Source organism: Barbatula barbatula (genome assembly GCF_947034865.1).
Source record: "Barbatula barbatula genome assembly, chromosome: 4".
NCBI classification, from domain to species: Eukaryota; Metazoa; Chordata; class Actinopteri; order Cypriniformes; family Nemacheilidae; genus Barbatula; species Barbatula barbatula.
This window is the reverse complement of record NC_136768.1, coordinates 7,430,598-7,452,100: the sequence shown is the minus strand read 5'-3', so window position 1 is coordinate 7,452,100 and position 21,503 is coordinate 7,430,598. Positions and strand designations below refer to the sequence as shown.

Here is a 21,503-nt window from a genome sequence, read left to right as displayed (position 1 = left end):
TCTGTTTATATCAATATAGATTTATACTTTTATTTTGATCTTAATCTGTATTTGTACAGAATGTTTATATTTAATTTTTCTGTGCTTTGGCAATGTACATTTTAATTTATCATGCCAATAAAGCTTCTTTGAATCTTGAGAGAGACAGAGAGAGAGATGCATGTGAGGTTCTTTGCTACACTGTGTCATGCACTGGCCCTTTAAGAGCCAATCGAGCAGCTTAGAGCTGTAGAGAGAGGGGTGGAGAGAGAGAGAGAGAGAGAGAGAGAGAGGGGTGGGAGTGCGAGGTTCGGCGTGTGAGAGTGTGTGTGCGGCGGAGAGAAACAGAAACAGTCTTTGGTTTTGCGAGAGGTTAGAGGAGCACCAGGCAGCGGGCGTGCGTGTATGTGTGTGCGTGTTCTCGGAGGTCTCCGGGTGTTGGAAGTGTATGTTGTCGTGGAAGGACTCCTGCATCTCAGACCCCTTGTTTCAGCATGCTTACTGAGCCTGAGCTTTATCAGGAGTTTAACAGGTATGTACACACACCGACACGCATTCTCTCACAAACACAGACACACAGACGCAAGACGTTCACTTTTCCAAGCTGGGCAGAAGGAGAAGGGAAGTAACCCAGGGATAGGCTGGAGAAAATACTCTGATAAGCTGGCTGAAGAAAGTGTATGTGTATGTGTATGTGAAGAAGAAGGCGACTTTATTACTTTGTGTCGTACGTTGATGCTGCCGTGTTTGGCTCAGGGCTGGCAGCGTGTGAATGTGTCTGCGGTTTATAAAAGAGAAGAAAGTTCATCTTCAGATGAATGTGCGAGTTTATTAAGAAGCACACTGTGTGTATTGTCCGCAAGAACGGCAGAAACTTAATGACCGGGGACGTTGAGACTTGGCAGAGCATATCAGAGCCACTCAAAATAAGTTTCAAAATGTTTCTACTGTCTGAAAAAGGTTCTGAAACTTCTCTTAGGTTGGGACTACATGACCGTGCGTGTATTTGCGTCTGTGTTTTAATGTGTTTGTTTGCGCATGTTAGATGGTGTTTGATAAGTGTCGTTTCTCCCCCGTCAGTGTTTCCCTGGCACAACCTCTATCTTCCTTTCATCTTCATTAATGTTTTTGCTCTTGTTGCATTTTTGGTAACATGCTTTGCAGCGTAAAAAAGTGTGTTTTCGGTTTAAATGTCGCAATGAGTTTCTATCGTTTAATCCAGACTAACATTTTCTTAAAGTCTTGACATTTTTCTGAACCTGTTTCGTTTGCCCATTTGTCTGTGTTTCGCTCATTTCAGTTGATGTTGTTTTGTTATTTTTGTTTGTCTTTTTTATTGTGGCCAGATGTTTGCGTTGGCCTTCTGTTGTGCCGACGTAACGTGTGAGGTGGAAAATGTTCTCACCTACTTTAATATGTCAACAAAAGTGGCTTTGCTGCAGAAAAGATAGGTTTGACTTTAAAGCTCCATAGGGAAGATTTACCCATAATACTCGGTTTTAATGCGAGCTTCCCCCTAACTCTCACACACGCTTTTTATTGCATTAGAACACTGCACTGTTTTACTAGATGAAACTAATCTTTTGTTCGGCGATAAACTCTGGGGTTTTATCCCTGAATTAAGAACACATTTATACGTCGGGAAAATGTGTTTTTAATAAATCATTGCTCTCATGGGGGAGCGAGAAGGGCAGGGGGGGGGGGGTTTGCAGAAAATGATAACAACAACTCAGAGGAATTAAACATTTAAAGGATTACACAGAAAAGCAGAATGTATAGTGATAAATGCAGGGATTACAATGACTTAGAAGAGCATGGTTAAACTCAGCTTTCCAGTAATGCTCACTGTCAGTGGTAAAAGAGTGTGTGAAACTGAGTTTGCCAGATACATCTCTGCGTGTGTGTGTGTGTGGGGAGGCAGCGTTTGTCCACGTATAGAGTGTTTGTGTGGCTCTCTGTGTGTGAAGTTTCTCCTCTGTCCTGATGCTGACTGTTTTCCGTGCCGTAAGTCAGTTTTGCTTTTAAAATGGTAGCGATAAAGCTGGAAGACAGAGACAGAACGTTAGAAAATAGCTTGAATAAATGTGATGTTTTATGCAAGGTAAATTATATTCGTTCCTCATACATTGTTGTCCGAAAGCACATCAAATAGTTGCTTGTATTTGCTCATATTGTATGAATCCTTAGTGTTAATTTGGAAAAGGGGTTGAATTAAAGAAATGTTTAGTTTACTCATAAAAAGAGGCAATATGATTATTTGGGGAAAAGGACATTTTGGAGAATTTTCGCTGTTTTGTTTACGCTAGGTGTTTGTTTGTTTGTTGTTTATTTGTCTTTACATACAAATTGAGTTTAAAATAATCACAACTGTGCTAAACATAACAGCTGGACATAATATAAACAATAATTTGTGCCTGCTACATTAAGTGTTAAATTATTTCTTATTATTATTATGAATAGTTATTTTAAGTGTGTATAATGGTTGTTGCTGTTTGACTGAATGTTGCTTTAGTGAAAGAGTAGAGAAGGGTTTCTATGGCCAAACTGTCACATTCCTCAAAGAGAGAGAGAGAGACGAAGGGGGTGTTGGGGGATAGACTTGAACACTTCTCCATTTGTCTACCTCCTTTAATGGATGGTTGTGTTACATCTCACTCTCTCTTGCTCCCTCCCTCCCTCTGTCTTCTTCAATTCTTTCTGATAGAGAGACATACAAAACACTGTGGGTTCCTTTACCACTACGCATGCATGTGTTGTGCTACTGATGCGTTTCACATTTTAATTCCTTTGCATGTCAAATAAATTACTACATTACCATTACATATTACAAGCAAGCTGCTTCATAGGATATGCAAAGTGTGTTTTTATGTAGTTAATGGAGCGCTGTGCATATTGAGCTAAATATTGACTTTCGGAGACTTTAGGAGGGATGTTCTTATTTGGAAAAATAGTGGTGGGGTTTTTTTGGTCACAAAAAGTGTTTCTAAGGCTTTAGGTTAATCCTTTTTTTTACCTAGCTTTGATTAAAAAAAAAATAAGTGCCTAAGTGTTCAGTAAACATGCTGAATAATATCTTCCTTAAAGTGTTAAAAAGCAAAAAAGTTACAGTTAGCTCAACATTAAACAATAGAGGTAATTAATTGAAAGACAAATGTGTGTGTAATTGTATGTGTGTGTTCTGTTTCACTGATGGAGACTCTGGCTTTTCTTTCTGGGCAATTCAGAGCAGGCCTGCTCCATTATGTAGACCGTGTTATGAACTCTCACAAAGACTTGATAACCGTGTCTCCATGAAAAAAAGGGGGGACACTAGAGAAGAATGCTGAAGGGTTTCCTCCAGCCCTCCCTCAGATCTCTTCCCAGACCTCCCCTGTGCAATCAGCTGACCAACAGATCGTCCACTGACATCGATGGGAACTGAGGTTATAGTCACTTACCTCTTTATATACAGAGACAGAGGCTAATAAGACAGAAGTCGTATGACAACGGGTCAGAGGTGAGGGGTCGGATGTCGTGGCAGACAATTGCATCATGGGAAGGATAATAAAAATCAATGGGTCCCTCTGCTGAACGAGGTCTGTCATGTGTAAGTGATCTGCTCCCCTAAGCTGCACAATTGCGGCTCTGTACATTTAGTTACTTCAGGAAAAGGAGGAGTTCGGTGCATTTGAAAGATGATGTGTGTGCCTGCCATGCATGTTTACATATGCCTGCTTCACCCAATTTGTTATTGTACAGGGCTGTATGAATGGAGTAAATTATACCAGTTTTTAAAAGCGCTACCGTTTTCAGCGGTGCAGCTTGAGTCGAACTCGCAGCTCCTGGGGATTCTAGGAGCGCATTGCGATGGAAATGCAGTCAATAAACATTCCTCAATCTTTCATCATTCGATATTTACACACTTTTTATGTGTATAAAACTGCTCATTTTATATTTTTGAATTGTATATTTTTAGATATCAAACCCTTGCCCTCACAGAAACCTTTTGCCATTTTTGAGACTGAATAGCTTTTTCAATGCGTACAATATACTTTAATTTATTTTTTTATGAAGTAAATTATACTTAATATTGACTAGCCCTAATATGAACTATTCATCTAAAAGAAAACGTTAGCATCTTCAGAATGATAATAAAAACATTTTATGTATAAATAGTTTTTCCAAATATGGACATCTACGGAAGGATGAGTTTGTCAAATTTAGCACACTTAGGGAAGGAGTTTTGTCCACAAACTTCACACGCTAAAAGACAAACAATCTGAGAAAGTTTTCATAAAAGTTTTAAGTGTGTGTGTGTGTGTGTGTGTAATATCTATTATTTCACGAAAAACATGAGCCAGTCAATAATTAGAAACAAGATATGACGGGAAACTATGCAGACGGATGAAGTGATGACTAAAATACTGGTGTGTGTGTGTTTGCATGCATTGATGCAGCAGTTGCCTTGGCACTGTGGGCACAGTGTTAGTTTCTGGTGCCTTGTGTCCACCCTCCTTCCAACACACACCACTGTTTTCGGGTTGTTTCCAGTTTGCTCATATGACTTGTGTGTAAATCCGTGTGTGTGACTTCACCTCCATGTCTAAACAGTAATGGATGACAGTGACATTAGGCTCTGTGTTCTTGCCTTTTGTGGCGGCTCTGGACAGGAAATTGGGGCGGCCCTGAAGCCCTCACGTCAGAGGGGAAAAACAGAGCCTGCTTTGTGTTTTCATTGAGCGTGTGTGTGTGCAAATAATGTGTGTATGTAGGGGCATGTACACGTGTGAAATTTCCCTTATAAACTGTGCGAATTATTCTGCGACTGTAAGGAGGTTGACTTTAAGACATATATTGCTTTTGTAAGGTATTTTTGAGGGTTGGTTGCTCGAAGCACAACTCACTTTAGCACAGTTAGTGTCTTCATTTCATTTTAATACAAAAAGTAAAGTTTTGTGATATATTTGGGATTTAATCTATATTAAAGTAGTGACAGGACTTGTTTTTGTTGATGTGATGTCTAATACTTACAGTAATGGAAAATTATGGAGCGTGATTTAGCGGGTTTTGCGTAATTATAAGCACACTTTGGTTGTCGAAACATTGATTAAAAACCCCAATTGAGAAGTACTTGAAAAAAAGAATAGGCATTTATGGATCTCATTTATATTTCTTGTACCTTTTACCTTTCTTATACCAAGAGCAGTCACACCACCCATAATTCAAACCCCAGTCTCATGATTCTCATTGTTACCGCTTTGCCGACTGGAAACGCTGTGACCTTAAGATGATGTTCTGGCAAATTAACCCGCAGAAGATCCAAACCAGTCCGGGTTGCCCCCACAGCAGCCGCGAACACTGATTAGTGAATACAGCGTGGATGATTAAGAGCCCTCACAAGTGTGCGCTACGGATAAATTCACTTCAGCGCAGTCGCTCCCTGACTCGGTGCTCGTTACGCTTCCACCCCGCTGCCAATCGCTCCGTTCCCACAGAGAGAAAAATTGTGGGAGCTATAAATAGCTGTAAAGTAATATACTTAAAAGACAGTCCTAAACGGAGACAGTGAGTTCTGCACAAACGCTCGATTGTGCGGAGGGGGACCCTCTGTCGGGACCACTGTATCGTCCCGGGTGAAGATAAAGAGAGCGAGAGACAGGGATGAGTTTTGTGCTCATTGTCCGAGCGGATCGAGAGGTATTCTAGGTTTCTCTTCTGTACGGGCTTTTTGTCTGGACTTTTGGACGCGCTTTGTTCAATTCCCAGAGTCTGATAACAAAGAAGAGTTGACCTTCCTAATCTAATAATCATATTACACAAGAATTAACCTTTGCTTGTGTAATGTGTTTGTGTAATTTGTGTCTTTACTAACCTACACAAACGTGTCCCATGAAGTTCTGACAAACCTAAATCTGATGTACTGGAACGTCCAGAAAGCTAAATGTAATTTATAAAGAAAGATTTTTTTCCATTAAATTCTAATTGAATTGTTCTGCCAAAATAGTTTTGAAGGAAAAAAGTTAGCTTTAGTTTATCGTAATTATAGCTAGCTTTTATATGCAAACAAGATAGATAGATGGGATGTAAACATGTGTTTGTCCTTGATAATCAGTTACATGGAATTCAACTTTATATCATGCTTGTCAGTGATGAACTACACTACTACGTTTTCTGACCACTCTCTGTATGTCTGAACGCTATTCAACATTGACGTACAGTATGACCGTCATATTATTTTCTGCGTGTATGTGACACGTCTAGCCTCTTAATGATGTCCTGTCATTAGGGACACTTCTGGAGTGTTAACCACCGCTGATGGTGATTAGGTAAAGCTCTCAGATTCTGTATTTAAAGCGCCGCTCTGCTGTTTAATGGACCCTGTATTTTGGCCGATTAGCGTTTGTGGAGAAATATACATGTGATATGAGAAGGACTTAGGAGAGCGCTCGATCTTCGGCTAAGCTTAAAGGGGAAGTGCGCCTTTAATCCGGGCTTAACGCACGCTGGCCGCGGGAGGGGCGAGCGGAGGTCTTGTGGGGCGGCCGTTTTCTTTTAACGATTAGATGTGAAAGTTAGCCTCTGGACTTCCTGTGCGACTGCGGTGGGACAACTGACGTATATGAAATTTGAACAAAAAGGACATTTTCTTATTCAGTTATATTATATAGTGTATAATATCGCTGTTTATAGATTAAATTTAAATAATTTCTGTGTTATGTGTGTGTGTGTGGTTATATATGTGTGTTTGGTCACCTCACCCATATCAGGCTTTGATATACAAGGCTGTTTATGAATAACACACTTCTTTGCCTAGTGAAGATGAATAGCAGTAAAGTTATTAATCCACCCTATAATGACCGAAGACCGCTGTTAAAGTTTACAATGCAAATAAGTCGAGCTTCAGGGACTGTTCTTTGTATGTCTGTGTTGTGTTAGCGCAAGCCCCAGTCTTTGTGGTGTGTGCACGCGCGCCAGTGGACGGGGTCTGGCAGGTTTGGCAGGCCGGGTTTTATTGGAACCACAGAAGGATGGAGTGAAATTATGCTAATGGCTGCTAATTATGACCTTGGAGACCGGCTTTTCTGCCAATTTATCTGCTTAATAAAACCCTCTCTTCTTTTTAATCCCAACATCTCGACATGCTTTCAATGTTTCATGTACACTCTCCGCTATGACAGGTCTGCCAACTTTAAATGAAATAGTGGCTATAACCTGCTCACCCGGGGAGCGGAATTGTATAGTAATTATACTTCAAAGGCTCGTAGGAAAATAGACATTTTATTGCTCGAGAGGAGCTGTGAAAGAGGAAGTAGGGTGGAGGAAGACAAAAGCAGAAAGTGTGAGATGAGCAAGAAGATGTGTAGACATGTCCAAAGGTGCAAATGCTAGTGAATGTTATATCGGACCTGAATCTTTAAAACAAAACATCTTTCTGCCTCAGAGAATGTAGGGGAGTGTCTCTCTTTAATTCAGGATGAAATCACAATGAAGTAAAGAATTCAGATTTTTCTTAATGATTCTTTGGTACGTTTGAAGAACCATTTGAAGAACAATTCGTTTTAACTACACACTAAAAATATGAATAATACTTGATAATAATAGTTGCATATTTCAATATCTTATATTTTTTAATCTTCAAAAGGATTTGTTTATTTGATGCATTTGTTTTAAAAAAAACCCAACTCAAATAATCCTTCCATGTTCGTTTACCTTCAGATCACTCAAATCCTCTGCTTCCAGATTTTCCTTTAAAATCGAAACCTGTACCATATCATATTCAAAAGCCAGTTGATTCCCGACCTTTAATTGAGGGCACTATGTGCGTCTTTGTCTAAAAGGCTGTGTTCTTAGTCCCGATGTGTATTTTGGGGGTTGGTGTGTTAGAGGGAGCAAAGCTAAGGTGTGTGTGTGTGTGTAGAAGTGAAACAAAAGGGCCCAGTGTGTGTGAGTGTGTGGAGGTAGTGTAAACAGAGTGCTGCTGGAGTGGCAGACAGACCCGTGTGTCTGTGACGGCCCAAGTGAAGTTTATACAGCTGCGTGGACTGCTTTTACTGCCCCAGTGTGAACCAGCGCACAGCCAAGGTACCCCCCTCTCCTGTCCCAATAAGCACACACGCTCGCATTCATACGGCTCAATTAATAGATATAGGCTGACTCAGACACATATCATATAGTCATAGCCTACATGGGTAATAGTGTTTGTTTTGATAGACCTGCGGCTGTTAGACCTCGGAAATATGACATCTGTATGATAGTTCATCATTTACCCAGAAGTCTTTGCACAGGCGACGTGTGCTGTCCTCATCATTTACTCTCCCAGCTTTGGGTTTCAGCGAGGTGAGCCTCGGTTATCCCATCCAGACAATTGGAAACATTATAGGATGTTTGTCTTTACAGTTAATCTAAACCAAATAAGCAGTCAATGAGAGCAGCACCCAGGAGATCAACCAGATGTGTTCGAGTCAGACGTACTTTCCAACACACACGTATCTCAAAACCGGACTGCACTGAGATTCCAGATGCTACTAAAGATCGATATACAAGTCAAACATCAAACAGGTTTTGGGAACAAAAACGCACTACAAATCGATGCCGTCTTTTCAAAGCAGGCAGAGGCAGGAGACAAATACAACTCGTTTTCCATCTCTTTTTTTCTATATCCTCGCCTGCCTTTTTTCTCTTAAGAGATAGGTACTTATTATCCAGGGTCATAGTAACACTAGCCCCAAGGCTGCGCCGCATCTCTGAAAGCACTTAGGCAATGCCGCAAGCCAGATGAAATCTTATTACGAGAGCATATTCATTTTTCCCCATGCATTGTGGGAGAGAGTGTTCATTTAATAAATGCTTTTCCTTTCTGAAGGTATCGGAGGAACACAGAGCCTCATCAAGGTCTATTTTCTGTGGCATTGTCAACACCACATACACTGTCATTAACATCTGCTATAGTGCACACACTCGCACGCACTATTGTGTTTTTTGCAAGCGCATTATTGGATGCGCGTCGGGACATCTGCACTTTTCTTTAATGGGCCGCTCGAGTCTTTACATCAAACAGGTTTGATAAACACAATGTGCGCCGCGGTGATGGTGTAGGTGGGACTGCTATTTGATGGAAAGATGGATGTGGACAAAACTGAGGTGTTGATGGTTGGCAGGTGTGTGTTGTGTGCGTGTGTATGAGGCTGTGTGGCCTGTTTACACCTGGTGTTAAGGTTGGATTTGATCACAAGTGGTCAGGCGAGGCAGATCGGGATTATGTTTGATAGCAATTTGTATCTCTATTGTCTCATGTGGAAACAGTACTTATCTTTGTATTTGTTTGTTACTGCATGGTGATATAAAGCCTAATAAAAAAATAACAGTCTGAAAAAATCAGCACACTGTTTCAGAGAAATATATTTTATTGTATTCACCAACATAATTCAGTTTTTTCAACAGCATCTGAATGCCGTTTCGTGGCACCACAACTTTTAAGACCTCGTGTACACCTGTATCTGTCTTTCCCCGCTGATCGCTTCATCCGAAATGAATCTTTTCGGCGGTCTGCGTTTGACGCTCTCTCATGTGTCACTCACAATTAAACATCAGTCATGTCCCCGTCTTTCCCGTGTCTTTCCTGAATGCCTCGCTCACTTTCTCTTTTGCTGTCTCTTGTTTTTCCAGGATGTCTTCCAAGCGACCAGCCTCTCCATATGGGGGAACAGATGGAGAGGTAGTCATGGCGACGAGCAGACAGCGATTGGAGGATGAAGAAGTTGACGGACATGCTGTCATTCACTTGCCCCTGAGTTCGTACTGCAGCAAAGTGTCCCCGCGATCCCCCCGATTGCTCGACAGCCCCCCAACACTACACACTAACATGGTAAGTCTGCCCCATCACCTTCACTTGTAGTGTAGGTGCCTGTGGACTGATGCCATTGGGTAAAGCATGATTAGGCTCCTCCCACATTGAAATATACATTCTTTTCAGCAATACTATGATGATTGTTTAAACCCCCGCTTCTCTCATTGGAGACTTTCACAAACTCCATTGACAGGTGCCATCCCTCTCTTATACACTCACGCTTTGGCATGGAAATGCCTGTCACGCTCCGATGATGTCATAAGCGGACACAGCGAGACAAGTCCTCCGTTTGAATGTGGCCAAAGTGACTCATAGGTGTTTGACTGTTCATGTGTCACCGTAGAGCATGCGCTCATGCTGGGTCAATTGAGTCAGCCGTAGAGGATATAGACAGTTATAACAGGGGCGTTTAGACTGGCGAAGATTTGTTATTTTAACAGACCTAAGATTAAAGGATAAAATATGCTGGCGTTGCGCCATATTAAGCAAGAGATGGACTCCATGACCCGAACTTCTGTTTTCACGTTGACATGCACCTGAGCTTTGGTATCTCATCTGACCTTTTGTCCAAGCCTCCTATCTTTCTCGATAAACGTGTGCACACAACAGGCTTTGAGAATCAATGAATTGGTACTTAAGGAACCTAACGCGAGCTAATTCTGCCATTAACACAATGATTACATGTCATGCTGGACTCTGAAGTTTTGGGAAATAAATTCTCACAATAAACCAAAGTCCTTAAACTTTCACACCGTTGAGTTTGTGTCCTTATGGCCCTTTAAACAGACTTGCAAGCCTGTTGTTTGTTTATGACAATTATCTCTCTCTCACACGTGACAGCCACTGCATTAGGATGCGTGAAATGAATGAAGAACTCGGTTGATCAAAATAAATCGTGTTTCTTGTTAATAATGGTAGCGGTGCACTCGGTTTTTAAGTCATGATATTATCAGTAGCAGTACCGCGGTTTTCATTGTTGCGTCATTGTAATCTGAAGGAGTCGACTGCTGTCTCCGGCTCTCGTGCTGACATGACAGACACGCGCTCGCCGTATTTGATGTGGATTAATAAAGCGAATCCGTCTCGAGCACGGGCGGATTTTGGGGAAAGCAGGCTGGCATGTGTGAGACATTAAGTTTGCCTGAGCCGATCCGCGCTGACTGGCAGAAGAGTTGAGCGAGAGAGAGATTTACACGAGTGGGGACTCTGAGGGGCTTTGTCACGCCAATTGTATAAAGTGATAGGGAAGTGTAAATCGACTCGCCGAGTCCCCGGGTAGCGCGCAGCGGAAGATTACCGCTTTATCTTGTCATTGTAAATTAACACGGCGGCGGCGCACACGCGCTTCAGACTCCGCTGACCTCTTCATCCAGAAGACGTGCGCGCGCTGTCGTTAGAAAGGCGCGCTCGCGATAAAGGGGTCAGCGGAGTCTGATGCGCGCGGCCTCCGTTTTATCCTGTTGACGGAGGCGCGCATCAAGAGGAAACGCTGAGTTCCTTTTAATGTTTTAAAACATTCATTTCCTAAAAGAAAATATTATCTTTGAGAAATCATACATTATTATAAAACGCAGTTATCGAGTGATAACCAGTTGACGTTAAATATATAACGTTAGGCATGTTTATATCTTCATTACGCAATGACATATTCTTGAGTAGGCTACTGTACCTATATGAATGCATCAAGAAACGTATTTCTTGTTTATGGATTTGAAGTGCGTATAATAAACAGTGGAGCATTTGGAAATATTGAAAATCGATGTATGAGAAATGATTTGCTTCAGTTAGTCTTTTTCGACATTTTGGTTTATAGTCGTAAATCACAATTCTTAAGTTCACAATTTATTGTAGGGACCAGTACCATACAAACACATATCAGTGAAACTGTTATGTTTCATACTCATCTAAATAAGATAACATTGTATCGGTTTTCTATTCCGTTACATCATATTGATTCTTTGTCCGTACGCTACAGAAAGACAAGGAGACACTGTAATGTGTTGCATGTGTGAAACTGTATACATCTTCATCCACGTGTGCATGTGTGTGTGTGTTCATGTACAGCGGGATCGGTACTCACAATAGCTCGGTTCAGCCAGGTTAAGAGGTGAGCGGATTGTGAACACACGGTAGGGATCAGCAACAAAGGCTTAAAACAACAGAGGAGGTGTCAGCACCATAGGACAGAAGAGATGTCCAACTCATGTGTGTGCGTGTGTTATCCAGCAGCGTGGTTCTTGACGGTTTAACTGATAGTGAGCATAGAGGTTAGTTTCCTAGTGCTTAGTGAACAGAAGCCAGAGAATCTCACCCTACACTATATACTGTGTCAGTCTTAGGGCATGTGCAAAACGGTACCTGTAGTCAACAGCGCTATTAAAATAACCAGATCCAAATTAGCATATGGATGCTTTAAGGGAAACAGGTTGCAAGACAGCGCAGGCAGGAATAGGAGAAACGTTTTAAAAAGGCGACGACAAAAACGAGGTGGCATGGGGTGGAATGCTGGCATTTGCGTCAAAGGGAAAAAAGAGGGGGATAGAGAGGGGAAAAAGTATTTTGTTTTCTTGGCAAGAGTTGAAGTGTGTTTAAATGTGCTCCTGTCACACATGAGCTTAAGAGGACAAAAGTTGTTTAATTCTGTTGCCATGCCGCACTGGTTGAAGGATGAAGAGAGGGTCGTGAAAGACACCCAGCTTCCATTCGTTTCAGAGAGAATTGACATCTGCACCACTAAATGCAGAACCGCCCACACCGCACAGAACGCCGCATCAGAAATGCATATAAATACATATATTCAGACACACGCACTCACGCATGCACCACACACGCAAACATCTTTGCACACTTATTCATATCTCGACCGTAATATTGCTCACACTCACGCACATAAACACACAAACACACAAACACACTTGGGAGCAAATGAATAGACCATGTCTACAAAAAGGCTACATTTTTGGTTCTTTTCTTGGTGCTTTTTTAGGTGGCGAATATCTACCCTACTGTAGACCTGTTGCTCACTGTGGATACAATTTAAAGACGGTGGATAGAAAGAAACACATAAGCCATTCAGGTGCCAGAATATTAGCTCATCTGCTTTGTCGAAAGCTAAATTAAAGGTCAAAGCATCACCCATTGACAACTCGAGGACGGGCTGGAATGACCCTTCATCTGTCCGAGATTTAGAGTGTCATGGAGACATAAAAGAAAACAGTTCCCCTCGCCACCTTCCCTTCATTTCTATTCATATTGTTTTCTAGACATCTCTGTAGAAAGCAGGAGAGCTGCGGTTTGAAGTATGCAGTGGATTAGATAGATTGGAAGTGACAGGTGTGACCGTGTTTTAAGATGCGTGCCACACTAAAGCAGGCAGAGAGAAACGCCTGCCACTCTCTCCCACTCTCTCTCTCTCTGTCTGTGGTCTCTCGTCCTCCCCTCTTCTTGAGCTGACAATTTTGTTTGCTTTTGATCGGGTGATCTCACACGGCTTCGGTCAACACGTTTTCTGTGACTCTAGAGTTCTCCTAATCCCAGTTTGAACAGCCCAACTGGAGCTGACGGGGAACGGAGGCATGAAACGAAAGAGTGTGTCAGTGGAGCGTTAGAGAAAAATGTGCTTTTTTTACAGGCAGATTAGAAGACAGCTTTACTGTATCTTAAACGGGTGAACAAATCGGTATGCGGGCTGTCATATTTCACATGCCTCGTTAAAGCCTTTTAGATCTTTAAGCTTGCCAGTCTTCCGTCTTGGAGTGAATGAGTATTATCTCGAAATGTCTCCCGGTGGGTGATCGGAGCTGGTGAAAGTGTTGCAGTTAAATTAGTCCTACAGTAATTGTTATCATGATGATGATGGATTGTGTTAAAACAACTGGATACTGTACAACTGAATAGAATAGATTTCAACATTGTATTTGTTTAATTTGGTAGTAACGTGATAAAAAGAAAATAGCAAAGATAGCTGGGATGATCAAATATGTTTTGGTTTATAATGTTAATAAAAAAAACAACAAATCATTCCCCAAAAAATGTCGGCTGTGGACTTCCACACCATACAAAGTACGTTAATTATAATAAATAATAAAAATAGTAATAAGAATAATAATCCAGTTCATTTTATATGATCATCTGAAAAAGCACAATAATAATGAATACTGCTAATACATTACAATTACAATATTTAAATAATTCTCGTATTTTCATCATTCATTTTAATGTACAGAACTAATTGTTTTGTCGACAGGGCTAAATAACTTCATCAAACAGTCTTGCTTTTCCAATATAAATAAAGTTGTATTCGCTACTCTTCCGTGTCTTGTGAAAGTCTTGTGTAATTCGTGTTGCATTAAGCTCTAGTAAATGAACCATCTGCTGCTCTCCGTTCACGCACTTGAGTTAATGATTAAAAACAGATGTCATTATTAAAATCTAAGCGGGTGATGGAACTGCGCAGAGCGCTTTGATGAAGAAGCAAACTTGGGATTCGGGCTGAAGACGCTTGCAGGTTTTTGGACGCATGTGGCGTGTTATAGTTGATTGTCGAGGTGTAAATCCGGTCAGTGGATCCAGGGACGTCAAGGGGATTACGCTACTGTCCGATTGGCCGAGGCGGCTGTCAATCACACGGGTGCTAGTAAGGAAGATAATAGACGTGGCTTAACCAAAGATTAACCCTGATTAACTGACATGGACTGTTGACCCTGACTCCAAATACCTGACTTACTTTTTAATTAAACTTTATAAAGGAGATTTGTAGGGCCGAGAGAGATTCAGGGGAATGTACTTTGTCCATGTGAAACGTCTTTTTCACAAGTTATTTATTGCATTTTACCCAAAGGTTAAATTGAAACGCCACTCATTTGTATATGATAGACAGACAGAAAGATAGATTGATAGTGATAGACACAACCACGTTTACGTTTGTTCGATCATTGCGATTCTAATTCAGATCCACATGACGTAAGAAACCATGAGATGGGACCTATCATACATTTGGACATCGATGTAGGAAACATTAAAGACGGTGATTGATATCGCAGCTGTCATGTTGGTCAAGAAGAGAAGAAAAAATGAAAAACTTGGCCGTTCTTGTGTATTTGGAGGCGATTCAATGTAGGAAAAACTTCCCTCCTCAAAGGAGAGACAGTTCCCTGTGATGGCAGAACGACTCCAAACTTGCGGCGCTCATGATTTTTTGTCTAAGGAGACTTCAGACAGAGAAATAAGAGAGACTTTCTATTGTGCAGACGGGTAGATGAAGTTGAAAGCAAGTAAACATGCCATAGCACTCAGCAACAGGACGAAATAATTAGTTGAGGCCTATTTGCTGTGTTGTTTAACACTGTTCACATCCTTCTGTCTCTCTCTGTGTCAGGATCAGGATGGCAGTAAAGGCCTGGCCCTGAGCCCCTACACCCAGCACAACTCATCTACCTCACCCAGTAAGCATCAGCAGGAGGAAGGGTCCATGCGGCCGGGGAGCGAGCCCAGCTCTGCTTCAGCTCTGGGAACCCCGGAGAGACGCAAGGGCAGCCTGGCCGACGTGGTGGACACGCTCAAACAGCGCAAGATGGAGGAACTGATCAAGAATGAGCCGGAGGGTGAGTAATAGTGTATTAAAAAATGTTCATCACAGAGCCTATATGTGAAAGTGTTCTTGGGTGTAATTATGATGACGACGTTGTCGTGCATTTAACTCGAAGGTGTGAAGGACTTCAAATAGTCCGTCTCTGTCTCCGTTTCGTGCTCACTCGTTCGTTTCTCTCCCTCTATCTACCCATAATTCCTGACTAACAAATTCTGCTTAATGAGAGCTGTTGATAAAGTCAGGTCTTTGTCAGAGAAGGCAGGGATCAGCTGTTTGGAGCCATTGTGCGCCACACTTTGCATATTCATTTCCGACTGATTACTGAGAGAGCAGCTCTCAACTGCTTATATAGGGTCTCCGTCTATCTCTCTCTCTCTCACTCGCTCTCTTACATCACACCACTCTCTTTCTGTAATTAGAGGCCAGTTCTTCGTGAATAATCAGAACCTGCTACCCATGCGAATTAGCCAATGTGAGATGAAATACGGATATGAACATACTGCTGGGTGGATGAAGGGACGGGTAGATTTGGAGTTTTCTGTTCCTTCAGCCCTGCGTGAAGAATGCAGAAACACAAATAAAGCGTGCATTGACTGAGTTAGCCTGCTTTATAGTATACATGATGCATTTACTGTAGCTCTGTATGTGTCGTTGATTCTTTCGGGCTTTTTTAAATTCTTCCAAAAAATTGAAAATAGTTTTTCTTGAAGGCGGTATCTTCCAAAGTTGCTCGGAAAGAAGTTGCTTTTAAATTCTCTCTTGTATACATTTACCTTTTTAATTAATATATTTATGAACTTATTCTTGGACAGAAACTGAGACTTCTGGGATTTAAACATGGTAATGTGTTTAAAATGTGTAGAACTTCCACATCTGTAGCATTCTTTATTTGTAGCATTTAATGGTTGAATATTGTGTTGACAAGCACTCTTTAATACATTCTATTGGTTAGATTTTTGCAAAACCCAGTGACTAGCAAAAAGGGTGGCCAATAATAACGATTTATGACAAAAAATGACGAAATATGGATATCGTATGGATTGTATGGATATACAATGTTTTCTGAAGGACAGCAGCGATGTACAAACTTAATGTGAAGCCTCCAAATGACCCGACATGCCATGTTTCTTAACAGTACCACCTTTTCAGTAACCAACCACAAGTTGTTTCACGTTTGAATAGTTACAATAGAGAAAAAAGTTACATTAGACAAAACAGTGAGATCAAACCAGCAGTCTGCCGGTGTAGTGAAACAGGAAGCCAGGACAGATATAGCATGACTGAATGCTCGGACACTTTATAGAACTCTCGCGAAACAAAAGAAAAAAACCTAAGAGAAAGATGTAGTCCATTAGCGAAAGAAACTACAGTAGCGCTTTATCTTTCTACTTTCTGTTCAAATGAAACGTGCAGACAAAAGAAGCCCCTGGTCCCTCAAGAAGCAAGGACGCAGAGAAAGGGAAACAGAAAAGAGAAAGAGAAGATGAAGAAAGAGAGGGAGGAGGGCAGCGCATTGAGTCAGGGCTCTCATAGCCTGATAAAAATCCCTTTTCAACTCGCCTGTCCATTGTTTGCTTGTGTACCTCACAAAGACCATTAGCTACAAACAGCAGGTTATGATGAAAAATTAATGAATGCTTTAATCATTATGAAAGGGCCGTATTATTACTGCTGCCTTCCTTCCTTTCTCTCTCTCTCTCTCTCTCTCTTTCACACGCTGCTTCTAGCCGGATCAATCAAACACTTGCAGGGTAACACACACACACACACACATTCAGCGAAAGCTGCTTACACACTGTACAGACGTAATGTAACACAGGCAAGGTAGAAAGGAGTAGGAAATGGGTCAGAAAACAGTAAGAGAAGAGAGAGACGTATGTGTCTTTGAAAGAGTTGTGTGTTAGTCAGCGTGTTGGAGAGGTTTTTTGCTCACCTGTTCGCCTCTCGGTGCTCCACTTCCTCTCAGATAAACAGCCAGAGCTGAGTCGTTTATAACATCGAAATGTAATACCATGCAGGTTTATACTGGGTCACCAAGGGAATGTGTTTGTTTTGACCAGGAGCACAGCTTTTGGCCTTTCTAAATGTGTGTCCGACTGTGTTATCGAACAGATAGCACTCAGATTTCATGTTTTTCTGGCTATAAATGCTGTAAGGGTTACACAGATTGCACGTTCTCTCCTCATTTTTGCCGTTCCTCACTGTAGCTGTGAAAGTGACTGGTCGATGTTGTTTTTTGACTGATCGATGCTGAGCTATATACATATGTTCATATCACTGCTGTCTTTCTGAAATCTCTCTAGTCTCCATATTTTGTCCTTTGAATTTTTCCCATAAATCTTTATTATTAGTCATCCGTTATGTTTACCACTGGGTTTTCCAAATATGTAAACAATAAAAGGATTAAAAAGTGCTTGTCCACTTTGACAACAGTATTTAAACATTTTAAAAGTTTTGTAAATGGGAAAAGCGAATTTGGAAATTCAAGGTTTTAGAAGGACAGTGACGATATATACAATTGAATAGGATAGTAGAAAAAGTCCTATTTTGTGGTACCTTTTTACCATTTATTTTCGATCAAGAGATCTTTCAATTTAAAACTTTTATGAAAAGTTACAACAGCATTTTTCTATCCCATGCACACTGCCAGGACGCGTGTGTGAGGTTTGTTTCACTCTGTTTGTTGGCTTCACAAAACAACTCATATTTATATTTGAAAATGGAAAATGTTTACTGTCTATTGTTGAAGCCATCAGTACATTTTACATCTGACACATGACGAAATAACCAGAGGACTTGTGTCGGTAGCAGCGTGTGTGTGAGCGTGTGTGTGTATTAACTTTAGTAATTGAAAGATGACACGAAGCCTGTCACGGGGTTAAAAGAGCGCAAAACACACACACAGCAGTTCCTGTCTCATCCACAAAGCCAACCGTCATCAGACGCAACTTCAAATTATCCACATCGTGAACTACTCCAAATCTTCGAGCCATTTTCTTCTTTGATGGTATGAAGGCCCTCCTCCTATCCCCTTTCTCTGGGTGGATGATGTACTCCTCACTGGTGCTTGGCAGTCTGTGTTATGTGGGGCACAGATGTTCAGTGTCTCCTGAGTGTCCGCGTGAGCGTGCGCAGGAGTGGATGTGTGTGCACGCTTGTGTGTGTCAGCCTTGGCGCTGGGCTGAGCTTGATTCATGGTCAGGGCCAAGCTTTGCTTCCCTGAGCATTGAACCTCTCACACACACACACACACTTCAAGCTGAACATACGTCACACAGCCCATTATAGACAATGGTCTCATTCACCTTCCCCTGCCTCGCTTTTAGTCTCCCACCCTGTGTGGTTTTGCACACAGAACAATGAATCAGGTTAAATAAATACCTTTAAAAGAGATCACTCGTCTCATCTGTAACTCTGAATCGGGGTTCTTGTTATGCTGGCCAGTGGTAAGAGATTTAAGAAAATTACCACCAAAGTTCATTTTGCATGATGTTTGTTAGAGCGTAAAGTCCAACACGCATCTCTTCCCCACCTCAAGTTATATACCGACGCTGAGCGGCTCTTGTGAAGTAACAGCGTTTTCTTGTTTACAAGTTCTGGCCCCCGCGCACCGGATGGCCATGGAGCGAGCCGAGATTGATGGTTCAATTTGGAGCTGACTAATTGAGTCCTTCTCCTTGGTTCTCGCCCTGTGGGATGCTCCGGCTTCAAAGCCTGTCCCGAGGTCAGCTCCTGCCCGGACGCCTCTATTATTTTACACCACCTCCGCTGGTCTGGGGTCAGTCCGGAGGTGGCTTTTAATGCAAGATTTGTTGTAAGTTGCGCGACTGTGCTGTTTTATAGCTTGACACTGAAAGGTAGGGTCGGATAGCGTATGAAGATCAGAACGAGACTACAGCCCCAGCGGCGGAGCTCTCTGCGTCACTCGCGCAGAGTATGGATCTTTTGTGAGACGTGCGTATGGGGTGAGGGGTGGTGGTGTGTTCAGAAGCACTGGGGCATTTTACAAGACAGCACTTAGGCCCTGTCATTGTTGGCCAAGAGAATAGGAAGGGCGGATACGTTGAAGAAGAAGGGATGAGTGAAAGGGTTCGAGAGCTCCGATGGAGTTCAGTGCCGGGTTTCAGTCTATCTCTCCCCAGGGTCTGTTAATCCGCTATATGACTGCTGCTGAGGAGTGCTTTCTCACACACACACGTAGTATAATTGACCCCAAACACACATATGTGTTTGAATACACACACAAATGCAGTTATCGAGGGAAAACGGCAGACTTAATATACTGCAGACATCCTTACTACAGGAATTGCAGTCGGGGTTCACACGGTTATGGTAATATGAGGTCATTTTTAAATTTTGATATCAGTCTTTGAAAAGTCTACAAATTAAAAATCTAAATAATTTCATTGAAAAGTCATGAAATTTTGCTTAGCTCCGAAGTATTTTACTGGCTAGAATATCTTCGAGAATTGATCTGTGAAATTGATCTAAAATCAATCTAAAAATGTCATTGTTAAAAATGAATTGTTGCATTTCATCTGTACAGTTTTACTATCGATCTGCGTACACATGCATCATACAGACATCAGTCTCTTTTTTACCGTTTAGTTTAGCAAAAGTAATTTCCCTTAGAAAAAACATCCATAACATTGCAACTAGCACTATGAGCGCCAAGATTGTCTAGGATCTAAGAGAGAGAGCGTGGGAGAGGAAACAACTTCCACATGCAATTTCCAGCATTTGGTTGTAATTAGTTAGACGTATAAATTAACTTTAGGAGCGAGGTTTTCACAAGAGCTGCATGTCATTTATCTTCTTAAAATGGAAGGTTACAGAAATATAGAGACTAAAGACACAACGTATAGATTCGTAGAAGATAACGGAGGCGTTTTGTTTCAGAAGTCTAATTGAAAGCAATGTCGTACTTGAACTTCTAACAATTCAATTAGCTAAATTATGTTTTGCTTAAAGATTTTTGTCAACATCAGATTAAGCTCCAATTATCTGTGCTATATTGTTCTCAATAGTCATTTGTTATATTTTTAACTTTTCATTTTAGCAGAAATATCTGAGACTAGTAAATATTTGAATAAAACAAGACCTCCATAAATTCTCCTAAGCTCTTAAAGAGAAACACTTGAGCAATAAAACACTCAGCCGGTCAGTTCTGTTGGAAAATGCTCAAATCCAACCTAAAACACAAACAGACTCAGTTCCGTGTTTGACTGTTTACCGAATTTGACACAACAAAACACCAAGCATAATCGCGCTAGAGATTTTTCTTGGTAGCGTTGCCTTTACCGGGAAAAGTACAAGATGCCTCCTTTTTCCGAGTAGACGATTGCATGACTTTTTTGTCTCTGGTTCAATCCAAGTCAGTGTACTCTCCTTTGAGGTTGGCAAAACAGCCGAAGACATGAGAGTTAACGGGCCCTATTGTGAGCGAGCCATTGTTCCAGCGTATGAAAAGTGCATTCAAGTCAGTTGTATTGAATTGTTTGGGTCTGTCTTTCAGTTTGTATTCTTCTGCTGCCTTGCACAAGACAATCAATAAGGATGAGCCTGCTCACTGGATGGGCGATATTAGAGTTGAATGCCGCTTACTGGATGGGAAAAGCTGTCTGAGAGACACACATTTCAAACTTTTGGCATAACAGCACTGTGGTCTTTTTACCTCTAAGTGTGGGCTATGGATTAGAGACTTGAAGATGGACGTCTTTGTGCGTCGCTTGCGTGTGTGCGCGCGTGTTATTGTGCGTCTAAAGTTTTGTTATTGACCTCCTGGTGTGGCATTAAGAAAGGCACAAAAGCTGGAGGTTCATGAATTAGACTGTGGCTCCATAGCTGGCCCATTATAAAGCTGACTGTTCCATAGCCACACCATTGTGGCTCGAGATTTGGACAGTTGCACACAGCCGTCATTGACGTGCATGAATTGGAAATGCTTCTGAGCCGTGATGGTTGAATGCGGGCCCTGAACATGAGGAATCCATATATTAGCAGCTCGCTGGATATAATGTGCCTGTGAATTGCATAATATGAATATTCCTTACGGATTTACCATGCAGACGTGTAGGAAATGTGACAAGGTTACATGTCGGTTCGAGA

The 21,503-nt window shown here is 41.6% G+C and overlaps 1 protein-coding gene across 4 annotated transcripts in view; it reads left to right on the top strand.

Annotated features, from left to right (window-relative positions):
- The first annotated feature begins 243 nt into the window (after positions 1-243).
- sox5 (SRY-box transcription factor 5) overlaps positions 244-21,503 on the top strand; it is a 68,468-nt gene continuing 47,208 nt past the window's right edge. For all 4 annotated transcript variants that reach the window (XM_079455349.1, XM_079455347.1, XM_079455348.1 and 1 more), the window contains exons 1-3: positions 244-511; positions 9,625-9,823; positions 15,183-15,408. In XM_079455349.1, coding sequence (XP_079311475.1) covers positions 474-511; positions 9,625-9,823; positions 15,183-15,408 — 463 coding nt within the window. In that variant the 5' untranslated portion in view covers positions 244-473. The remainder of the gene's footprint in view (positions 512-9,624; positions 9,824-15,182; positions 15,409-21,503) is intronic.